An 11,683-nucleotide genomic window follows, 5' to 3' on the forward strand; every position below is an offset into this window, starting at 1 on the left:
GCCCCATCCAACCTGGCCTTGAACACCTCCAAGGATGGGGCCTCCCCACTCTCATTGTGAAGAATTTCTTCCCGATGTCTAATCTGAATCTTCCCCCTACCAATTTAAAGCCATTCCCCCTCATCCCATTACTCCCATGGAAGAAAAAGTTCCCCCCCCCAGCTTTCCTGGAGCCTCTTTCAGGACTGGAAGCTGCTCTAAGGTCTCCTTGGAGCCTTTTCCTCTCAAGTTGAACAACCCCAACTCTCTCAGCCTGTCCTCCTACGGGAGGTGCTCCAGCCCTCGGATCATCTCCGTGACCTCCTCTGGACCCGTTCCAACAGCTCCATCTCCCTCATATATTGAGGATTCCAGAACTGGACACAACATTCCAGGTGGGTTCTCACAAGAGAGGAGCAGAGGGACAGAACCCTCTCCCTCCCTGCTGGCCACGCTGCTCTGGATGCAGCCCAGGACACGGTTGGCTTTCTGGGCTCCAAGCGCAGATTGACAGCTCTTGCCGAGCTTTTCATGAACCAGTACCCCCCAAGTTCTTCTCTGTGGGGCTGTTCTGAATCACACGAGGCACAAATCTCTTTTTGGGTCTGTAAGACGTTTACAGAACGTCTCACAACCCTGCCTTTCACTGACCCCACCAAGTCCAGCCCCATTAGGACCAGACCTTAAACCTTAAGTCACTGCACAGCAAACCTAGCACAGAGCTGGACCACAAACTGCGAGGGCTGAACATATTTTCCCTAGATAAAAAGGAATTGAAACACTGATCTGAAGCAAATGCTTCCAGCTGCTCTGGATCCCTCTCTCTAGCCTTCCCTCCCATCTACTCTCCTAGTGAGGATTAGCAGAGCAATGCTCCGCTCCTGCTTATTCAAAGAAAAATATAAATATACTTGAAAGAGCCAGCTCTGTGGTCAAAAAAAACCCCTGCATCCACAAGGGAGAGCAACCCACGGAACAGCCTCTTCGACAGACCCACAGTGTGCACGAGCAGCCTGCGATGCCAGGGTTCAGAGCGTCCACGAGCGAGGAAGCTTTCTGTTTTAGCTACTCATCCGTTGGGAGAGATGTTAATATTCCCTTTATGCAAACTCAGGAGAAGGGCGTGCGGAGATGAGGGTTTGTGAAACAGATCTGGCTCCAATCCAGACTGCGTCAGAGCCCATCGGCCAACTTCTCCTGGAGGGAACGTCTTCGAATCATTCGCTGGCAAATGACATTTGCAGGCCCTGATCCTGCGAGCAGCCGCCCCCGGTGCCGAACACGAGAGCCTTACACGAACACGGAACGAGTTCTGGTCGCTCCCAGGTTTACACCGGCGTAAGAGCATTGGAATCGAACCCCAATTCAACCGTTAGGTGCAGATTAATCTCCAAGGACAGAAATAGTTTTGTACAGAGGGAACAGGTCAGGACCTCTCCAGGGAATACAGCTCTGAGCATGCAAATGAGGACGGTTCGTTATGTTTGAAAATAAAGTCTCGGGGCTTTTTTTTAAGCTTTAAATGGTGAGTGGGATTTGATTCTTTCCTAAGGGGGAGAAAAAGCAAAGTGGGAGCTGCTGCATCCCTGTGCAGGGAGCAGGTTATGGGTTATGCTCCCAAAGCGCAGTTCCGAAGCCAGCACTCTCTGGGGCAGGAGGTGAGAAGCTCCAGGGCTCCTGCCGACCTGCAGGACCGCTGGGATGAACCAGGGACAGGCAACCAGGCATCGCTTCCCGAGCATATTTTCCCATTTTTAAACGTGCCCCATCCCTGTGGTACCCCTGCCGACGGTAACACTGCTGTAAAACCACACCACTGACAATGCAACCAAACCAGCCTCCCAACAGAGGCGCCGAACTGGGAGAACTGGGCTACTCCTGCAGCAGAATTGCTCTTCGAGGGACTGGGAGACCCCCACCATCGACCTCTGCAGCGCAGAGCCTCGCAGGGACAGGTACAAAGCGCAGCTGCATAAAAAGTTCTATTTCCCATCGCTAAACCTTTTCTGCTCGGGTGCAGAGAAGCAACTGAGTCTCAGCACCTCCCACCGGCGTAAGAGGGACCAAGACAGGGGGTGCCCTTAGTTCTGCCACCGCTTTTCCCCCCCTTTTCCTCCTTTCTTCTCAATGGGACGAGAAAACCAATTGGGCAACACCAGACAGCCCAAAGCCACTTACGGTTATTCCTCCTGATGGAGCTGGTTTTTTTTCTATCTCCACGATACATTTGCTTATCTAAAAAGCAAGACACATGTTCCGAGTGCCATGAGGGTGCAGCACACCACAGAGGAACCCAACCAAGTTATTTTCTGTTCAACACGAACTCTCTCTCCTCCCTGAGTCACCTGCCAACAACAGCCGCACCAGCACGGTAAGCGTACGGCACATCGCGGACCCCCGATGGATGGCAGCACGGGTGGACAAACCCTCGGCTCTTATAACCAGAAGGGACTTTTCCTCCCTCTGAGCTGCACACACCCTTCTGGTGGAACTCTTAGGTCCTGTTTCTTCAAAAATAAGCAGCTCCTAAACGCAGTGAAAAGGTTTCCAGGACACAGAAGAGCAGAGCGTGGGGAACAGAAGTGTCCAACTCCTGCGAAAATAATGCGCCGGAGAGCTTGGACACGTTTCAAAGTGTGACAAAATAACCTGTGGGAGCAAAAGTTTAATAGCCTGGATCTGGGGAGAGGGAAAAAAAAAGCTCAATTAATCAGCTACTGAAGTTACATCTTCGCTCCAGAAACGGTCACCCAGCCCGTTTTGCGGTGAGCATTTAAACAGAGAACACAAAACTCCGTTATATTCCCCCAGAATTTCCCATCTGAAAAAAACCCCTCAGCCCACCTCTCTGCAAGGAAACAATACACGGGTGAGGGGAAGGAGGGGGAGAAAGGGGGGGCGGAGAGCAGAGGCTTCGCTTTAACTTGAAAATAAACAAGTTGCAGCACATGTGCACGCACACAAACACGGCACATCTGAAACCCATCATGTCCAATTTACAGGCTCACATTTCCTCCCTTCTGCAGCTCCAAAGCTGCGCACGAGCAGAACCCCCCCCCCCCCAGGGTTTTTAAAGCACCCCCCCCCCCCCATCCCCCTGCAAACCCAACAGTGCTCCCTTACCATACTGAAGTCCAGCAGGTCACTGAGCTCTTTGTCTGTCCCAACTGCAGCCATTCTCTGCTGCTGCTGCTGATTCATACTCCCACAGCCTCCTCACCAGTGGCAGTCCTGGGGAAAGCGAGGGGGAGGGGAACGAGATATTTTAATGACTCGAGCAAACTACCCACCCCATTGATGAATATTTTAAAAAGACAGAGCTGAGAAAAGAGGGGGGAAAAAAAAATATAAAATGAAATTAAAAATAAAATAAAATAATAAATAAAATAAAAAATAAAATAATAAATAAAATAAAAAATAAAATAATAAATAAGATAAAATATAATAAATAAGATAAAATAAAATAGAAGGAGAGGAGAGGAGAGGAGAGGAGAGGAGAGGAGAGGAGAGGAGAGGAGAGGAGAGGAGAGGAGAGGAGAGGAGAGGAGAGGAGAGGAGAGGAGAGGAGAGGAGAGGAGAGGAGAGGAGAGGAGAGGAGAGGAGAGGAGAGGAGAGGAGAGGAGAGGAGAGGAGAGGAGAGGAGAGGAGAGGAGAGGAGAGGAGAGGAGAGGAGAGGAGAGGAGAGGAGAGGAGAGGAGAGGAGAGGAGAGGAGAGGAGAGAGGAGAGGAGAGGAGAGGAGAGGAGAGGAGAGGAGAGGAGAGGAGAGGAGAGGAGAGGAGAGAGAGGAGAGGAGAGGAGAGGAGAGGAGAGGAGAGGAGAGGAGAGGAGAGGAGAGGAGAGGAGAGGAGAGGAGAGGAGAGGAGAGGAGAGGAGAGGAGAGGAGAGGAGAGGAGAGGAGAGGAGAGGAGAGGAGAGGAGAGGAGAGGAGAGGAGAGGAGAGGAGAGGAGAGGAGAGGAGAGGAGAGGAGAGGAGAGGAGAGGAGAGGAGAGGAGAGGAGAGGAGAGGAGAGGAGAGGAGAGGAGAGGAGAGGAGAGGAGAGGAGAGGAGAGGAGAGGAGAGGAGAGGAGAGGAGAGGAGAGGAGAGGAGAAGGAAAGGAAAGGAAAGGAAAGGAAAGGAAAGGAAAGGAAAGGAAAGGAAAGGAAAGGAAAGGAAAGGAAAGGAAAGGAAAGGAAAGGAAAGGAAAGGAAAGGAAAGGAAAGGAAAGGAAAGGAAAGGAAAGGAAAGGAAAGGAAAGGAAAGGAAGAAAGAATAAAAGAAAATAAAATAATAAATAAAATAAAATAAAATAATAAAATAAGATAAAATAAAATCATAAATAAACTCCTTTACGCCACTCCAGCATCCAACCCAAGAGCACAGTCGGAGTCCTCACATAGCACCCCGAGGCTGGAACAAGCGCTCTATTGACCAGACACACTTGTATGTTAGTTTTTTGCTGCCAATTCCACTAGTTTGGGGCCAATTCTGGTCCTGGCGTGTGGCGAATGAAGAGAAGGGGGTGGGAAAAAGAAAAAGAAGTCAACTCATTTATCAAAAGGTTCAGGCAAGTTATCACTCAGGCGCTTGTCTGGCTCAGCTCGCCCCTCGCCTTCCCCACAGCCGCTCCCCGCAGGAGCCTCTTGTCCTTGCAGAGTTTTGTTTAAAAAGAAGTGGAAAAAAAAAAAAGAAATAATAAAAGGCTGAGTTTACGGCTTTTTTCCTTCGGGCTGTGCAGCACCTGCAGCTGCTTTCGCAGCGGCTGAAGTTGCGGATGCCCACAAAGAGAACTGAACCCCCACGACACAACCAAACCCCGACAGAACCGCTCCCCCCAAAAAAAAAAGGACTCAAAAAACAAACAAAAAAAAACTTAAATTTTGCTTTTCTGAAAGTTTTGCAAAAAATAAAGCCTGCAAGATTAATAACCATTATTCTTCCTAATTTTACAGGTTATTATTTTTCAAGGGAGGTTGATCTTTTTGGCCAGCTCGCTCTGATAGAAAAATATTTCTTCGGGAGGAAGGGAGGCCCTGGGATGAGATAAAAGATTCCCTTTTTTTTTTTTTATTTGGCTTTTTTTTTTTTCTCTTTTAGGAACTCATTCATGGTTACGAAGGGCAGCTGGCCAATACATTTAACTCATTAATCATACGGTGCAAAAAAAAAAAAGGAGGAAAAAAAAAAATAAAAGAAGAAAACTCCATACGATTCGGAGCGTTTGCACTCGGCCACCACATTTCAATGAAGTTTTAAAGCGCTTAAATCAGCCCAGACTGTGAAAACCCTTCGCCACTATAAGAGAAAAAAAACAACAAAAAACAAACCAGCCAGGGCATTTCTTTTTTTGGCTTTAAAAAGCTATTTCTTTCTGTGCCACCCGTGTGTCTGGTGTTTGCAAAGCCGCTTGTTCCCTGTTGGAGCCCAGGAATAGGGGGAAAGGGGGGTGACCCCCTATTCAGCCCCCCCAAATCCCGCATCTTCGCCCACATCTCAGTCAATTCCACCCCAAACTCAACCCTGGAGCTTATTTTGATACCCACACCCCCTATTTTGAACCCCAAATCCCACATCCTCGCCCACATCTCAGTCAATTGCACCCCAAACTCATCCCTGGAGCTTATTTTGATACCCACACCCCCGATTTTGAACCCTGAGAACCCCCCCTGGACCCAACGCCTGTAGCCTGGAATGGGAAAGGGAATAAGGGGAGGGCAGGTGCCCCCCCTTCAGCCCCCCCAAATCCCACATCCTCGCCCACATCTCAGTCAATTCCACCCCAAACTCAACCCTGGAGCTTATTTTGATACCCACACCCCCGATTTTGAACCCTAAGAACCCCCCCCGGGACCCAAAGCCTGTAGGTGGGAATGGGAAAGGGAATAAGGGGAGGGCAGGTGCCCCCCTCCAGCCCCCCCAAATCCCGCATCCTCGCCCACATCTCAGACAATTCCACCCTAAACTCAACCCTGGAGCTTATTTTGATACCCACACCCCCTATTTTGAACCCTAAGAACCCCCCCCGGGACCCAACGCCTGTAGCTGGGAGTGGGAAAGGGAATGAGGGGAGGGCAGGTGCCCCACTTCAGCCCCCCCAAATCCCACATCCTCGCCCACATCTCAGTCAATTCCACCCCAAACTCAACCCTGGAGCTTATTTTGATACCCACACCCCCGATTTTGAACCCTGAGAGCCCCCCTGGGACCCAATGCCTATAGCTGGGAATGGGAAAGGGAATGAGGGGAGGGCAGGTGCCCCCCTTCAGCCCCCCCAAATCCTGCATCTTCGCCCACATCTCAGACAATTCCACCCCAAACTCATCCCTGGAGCTTATATTGATACCCACACCCCCTATTTTGAACCCTGAGAGCCCCCCCGGGACCCAACGCCTGTAGCCTGGAATGGGAAAGGGAATAAGGGGAGGGCAGGTGCCCCCCTCCAGCCCCCCCAAATCCCATATCCTCACCCACATCTCAGACAACTCCACCCCAAACTCACTCTCAAGGTTTATTTTGACCCCCCTTTTCGTACCCTGAGCCCCCCCAGGACCCATCACCCCCAAGGAAGAATAGCGGAGGGGGCAGGTGTCCCTCCTCCAGACCCCTCAAACTCTCCATCCTCGCTCATATCCTGAACAATTCCACCCCAAACTCACCCTGAGAGTTAATTTTGACCCCCCCACTTTTGAATTCCGAGTTGTGTCCCCCCCTAGGACCCAGCACTCATGGCCAGGAATGAAGGAAGGGGGGGGGGGGAAACGAGGGGGAGGCAGGTGTACCCTTCCAGCCCCCCTAAATCCCACATCCTCACCCACATCCCAGACAACTCCACCCCAAATTCACCCTGGGAGCTTATTTTGACCCCCCTTTTTGAACCCCGAGTCCCCCCAGGACCCAACACCCACAGCCAAGAATGGGGGGGGGACACACACTGGTGTCCCCTTCCAGGCCCCCCAAAACTTGCATCCTCACCCCCATCCTAGCAAACTCCACGCCAAACTCACTCTGGGTATTTATTTTGACCCCCCCTTTTTTTGAACCCTGAGCCTCAGCACCCACAGCTGGGAATGGGGGGAGGGAAGTGCCCCCCCCCAACACCCCTAATCCCATATCCCTGCCCACATCCCAAACTCCACCCCAAACTCACCCTGGGAGTTTATTTTGACCCCACCCCCCCTTTTTTGAACCCTGAGTCCCCCTCCCATAGCAGAGAATGGAGGGGGGGACACAGGTGTCCCCATCCAGCACCCCCAAATCTTGTATCCTCACCCCCATCCCAGCAAACTCCACCCAAAACTCACTGCAAGAATTTATTTTCACCCCCTTTTTTGAACACTAAGGCCCCCCCACACCCAGTGTTTGCAGCTGAGAAGGATCGGACCCACCCCAACCCACAAAGGCTTTGGGGGGCAGTGCCCCCCACCTCTTCCCGAGGGACAAAGCCTACATTAAAGCGGGGGGGGGGAATGATGGGAGGGGGGGTCCCAGCTGAAGTTTGAGGCAAGATCAGAGAAGGGGGACCCCTTCCCGACTCAAGACACTCTTGTCACCCCTGTAGATGGGGGACCCACCTCTCAAGATGCCCCCCCCACCCCAGCAAATGGGGTTCACCTTCACGCAAGATGCCCCCCTCGCCCTGGCAAACTGAGGAACCCCCCCAAAACATCTCCCTCCAGCCAACAGGGATCCCCCAAATCAGCCCCCCAACAATCAGTGATCCCTCCCACTACAACACCACCCCCCCCCACGCAAATGGGGGAGCCCTCCCAAGGCACCCCCCTGCCCCACCTTAGCAAATGGGGTTCCCCCCCAAAAGCAGCTCCCCCCCTACCCCAGCAAATAAGGGATCGCCCTCCTGAAGGTGACCCCCCTGCAGCAAACGGGGGATCCCCCCCAAAACAGCCGCCCCAGCAAACGGGGGATGCCCCCCACTCAAGACACCCCTCCCTGCAGCGAACAGGGTTCCCCCTCCCCAAAACAGCCCCAGCAAACGGGGGATCCCCCCCAAAACAGCCCCTCCCCTCTGACAACTGGTGATCTCCCCCGGATCCCCCCAAAACACCCCCCCCAACAACGGCTGATCCCCCCAGTAAATGAGGTTCCCTCTCCCCCAAAACACCACCCACATCCCAGCAAATGGGGGATCCCCCCCAAAACAGCCCTTCACCCCGACAACTGTTGATCCCCCCTCCCCCAAAACAGCCCCCCCCCAACAACTATTGACACCCTCCTTTCAGCAAACGGGGCTCCCCCTCCCCGAATCTCCCACCCAGCACACAGGGGACCCCCTCCTCAAAACCATCCCCCCTAGCAAACTGGTGAGCCCCCCAAAAACAGCTCCCCAACAACAACCGGGGCTCCCCCTCCCCAAAATCACCCTCCCCAACACACAGGGCTCCCCCTTCCCAAACCTCCCCCCCAGCACACGGAGGAGCCCCCCCCAAAACAGCCTCTTGTCAGCAAATGGGGGACCCCCTCCCCAAAAACACCTCTTCCCAGCACACGGGGGAGCCCCCCAAAAACAGCGCCCCCCACCTCAGCAAACGGAGCAGCCCCCCAAAACAGCCGCCCCCAATAACTGGTGACCCCCTCCCAAGCAAACAGGGGATCCCACCCCTACTCAAGACCCCCCCCAGCAAACAGGGTGCTCCTCCACTCAAGCCCCCCTCCCCTCAAGCCCCCCCTCCAGCAATCAGAGGACCCCTTCGCTCAACCCCCACCCCCAGCAAACAGGGGACACCCCCCTCACTCAAACCACCCCCCCCAGCAAACAGGGGGCTCCTCCACTGAAACCCCCCCCCAGCAAACAGAGGACCCCCTCACTCAAACCGCTCCCCCAACAGAGGACCCCCTCACTTAACCTCCACTCCCAGCAAACAGGGGATCCCCTCACTCAAGCCCCCCCCAGCAAATAGAGAACCCCCTCACTCACACACCCCCCCCCAGCAAACAGAGGACCCCCCTCACTTAACCCCCACTCTCAGCAAACAGGGGACCCCCTCACTCAAAGCACTCTCCCTCACCAAACAGAGGACCCCCCCCTCACTCAACCCCCCCCCACAGCAAATAGACGACCCCCTCACTCAAACCACCCCCCCAGCAAGCAGAGGACCCCCTCACCCAACCCCCCCCGCAGCAAACAGAGGACCCCCTCACCCAAACCACATTCCCAGCAGAGGACCCCCTCACTCAAACCACCCCCCCAGCAAACAGGGGACCCCCTCACTCAAAGCCCCCCCAGCAAACAGAGGACCCCTCTCACTCAAACCACCCCCCCAGCAAATAGAGGACCCCCTCACCCAACCCCCCCCCCGCAGCAAATAGAGGACCCCCTCACTCATTCCACCCCCCCGCAGCAAACAGAGGACCCTCTCACTCAAACCACCCCCCCAGCAAACAGAGGACCCTCTCACTCATTCCACCCCCCCCAGCAAACACGGGACCCCCTCACTCAAATCACCGCCCCCCCCAGCAAATAGGGTATCCCCTCACTCATTCCACTCCCCCCCAGCAAACAGAGGACCCCCCCCCGGCAGAGAACCCCCTCACTCAAACCACACACACCCCCCCCCCCGCAAACAGAGGACCCCCCTACTCAACACCCCCCCCCCCAGCAGAGGACCCCCTCACTCATTCCACCCCCCCCAGCAAACAGAGGACCCCCTCACTCAAAGCCCCCCCGCAAACAGGGGACCCCCCCTCCTCACAAACTTTGCACTGCGGACAATGGATCCGATCCCGACTCCCCCCCCCCCGCCCTCCACCCCCCCTTAAAATCCACGGAACCGCCCGGTGCCCCCCGGGTCCCGCGGTGCCTCCGGGACCTCAACCGTCATTTTCCTCCTCTTTATTCCAATTCGGTTCATCCCGATTGGGTTTTTTTTTGTTTTGGTTTTTTTTGGTTTTTTTTTTACCTGTTCCGGGGCAGGCGCGGGGGGGCGGGGGGGGCAGCGCATGAAGGAGGAGGAGGAGGAGGAGGAGGAGGGGGAGAGGGGAGGAAGGAGGAGGGGGGGCGGCGGCGGCGGCGGCGGCTCCTATTGTTCTCGCGCCGCCGGCGGATACAATGTAGCGAGCGGCGCGATCGCCCCGCACCGGGCGGCGCGTGCGCCCCCGGGACCGCCCCCCCCCCGCGCTCCTCCTCCTCCTCCTCTTCCTCCTCCTCCTCCTCGCGCCCCGCCCCGCTCGCAACGCTGCTGCCCCGCGGGGCTCCGGCCCGCCTCCTGCCCCCCCCCCCCCGCCTTCGCCCTTCCTCACGCCGTTCCCCCTCCTCTCCCTCCCTCTCTTCCTTCCTCCCTCCCTCTCCCTCCTTCCGCCCTCTCCCTCCCTCTCCCCTCCTCCTCTTTCCTCTCTCTCTCCCTCCTCCTTTCCTCTCCCTCCCTCTCCCCTCCTCCTTCCTCTTTTTCTCGCTCCTTCCTCCTCCTTTCCTCTCTCTCCCTCTCCCTCCCTCCTCCCTCTTTCCTCTCTCTCTCCCTCCTTCCTCTCTCCCTCCTTCCTCTCTCTCCCTCCCTCTTCCCTCCCTCTCCCCTCCTCCTCTTTCCTCTCTCTCTCTCTCCCTCCCTCCTCCCTTTCCTGCTCTTTCCTCTCTTTCTCTCTCCCTCCTCCTCTGTCCTCTCTCCCTCCTTCCTCTCTCTCCCTCCTCTTTTCCTCTCCCCCTCCTCCTTTCCTCTCTCTCCCTCTCCCTCCCTCCTCCTCTTTCCTCTCTTTCTCCCTCCTCTTTTCCTCTCTCCCTCCCTCCTCCCTCTCTTTCCTCCTCTTCCCTCTCTTTCTCTCTCCCTCCTTCCTCCCTCTCCCTCCTCCTCTTTCCTCTCTCCTTCCTTCCACCCTCTCTCCCCCTTCTGCCCTTTCTCTCCCTCCCTCCTCCCTCTCCTCCTCTTCCTCCTCTTCCTCCTTCCTTCCTCTCCCTCCCTCCTCCTTCTGCCCTCTTCCTTGTCCCTTCCCTCCTTCCCTCTTCCTCCTCTCCCTCCTGCCCTCCCTCTTTCCTCCCTTCCTCCTCCTCCTTCCTCTCCCTCCTTCTTCCTCCTCCCTCTTCCTTGTCCCTCTCCTTCCCCTTCCCTCCTTCCTTCCTCCTCCTCTCTCCCCTTTCCTCCCTCCTCCTCCCTATCCCTCCCCCTCCTCTTCCTTCCTCCCTCTCCCTCCCCCCCCTTTACCCCTCCCTTCCCCCTCCTCCTTCCCCCTCCTCCTTCCCCCTCCTCCTTCCCCCTCCTCCCCATCCCATACCCCCATCACGCTCCTCCCCTCCTTTTGTATCCTTCCGCCACCCCGCCGCGCTGCCCCCCTTCCCCCTATCCCGTTGTCAGCGTAGCCTCACCTGTTGCAGTGCGAAGGGAGCGCTGTGACAGTGGGAAGGGAGGGGGTTCCTCCAACGGGGGCCCCCCACCCCGGAATGGGGAACTATGTTTCCTGGCGGAGGGAGACAGGACTACGCAGCACTGAGGGGGCGTGGCGGGAGGGCCGTGACGACACGGGAGCTCCGGGGGCGATTGACTATCCAATGGGAGCGCGCGCCGCACTGAGTGGCAGCCGGCGCGGCCAATCAACGCGCGCCCTGCGCCAGACCCCGCCCACCGAGCGCGGGGGCGGACGCTGGTTGACGTCGCCGCCCGCAGCTGCTGCGAGTTTGGGGCCCCCGGCGGGGACGAGCGGGCGGGCGGGATTTTGTGGGCCAACCTTGGGGTGCGGGGCTGGCACCTCACGCCTCCTCGCTACCCCGCCATGGGGTTCCCTT

The 11,683-nt window shown here is 56.0% G+C and overlaps 1 protein-coding gene across 7 annotated transcripts in view; it reads right to left on the reverse strand.

Moving 5' to 3' along the window:
• The window catches only part of TCF3 (transcription factor 3), a 100,009-nt gene extending 88,611 nt beyond the window's left edge, over positions 1 to 11,398 (reverse strand). For 6 of the 7 annotated variants that reach the window (XM_054049791.1, XM_054049790.1, XM_009570508.2 and 3 more), the window contains exons 1-2: positions 11,267 to 11,398; positions 3,103 to 3,210 (exon numbers count right to left, since the gene is read on the reverse strand). In XM_054049791.1, the coding sequence (XP_053905766.1) occupies positions 3,103 to 3,180 (78 nt within the window). In that variant the 5' untranslated portion in view covers positions 3,181 to 3,210; positions 11,267 to 11,398. Of the gene's footprint in view, positions 1 to 3,102; positions 3,211 to 9,872; positions 9,913 to 11,266 lie in introns of those variants that run through there. The other variant, XM_054049788.1, reaches the window with a different exon arrangement.
• Between the last annotated feature and the right edge of the window lie 285 nt (positions 11,399 to 11,683).

This window comes from Cuculus canorus, chromosome 27, assembly GCF_017976375.1.
Source record: "Cuculus canorus isolate bCucCan1 chromosome 27, bCucCan1.pri, whole genome shotgun sequence".
Taxonomy (NCBI): Eukaryota; Metazoa; Chordata; class Aves; order Cuculiformes; family Cuculidae; genus Cuculus; species Cuculus canorus.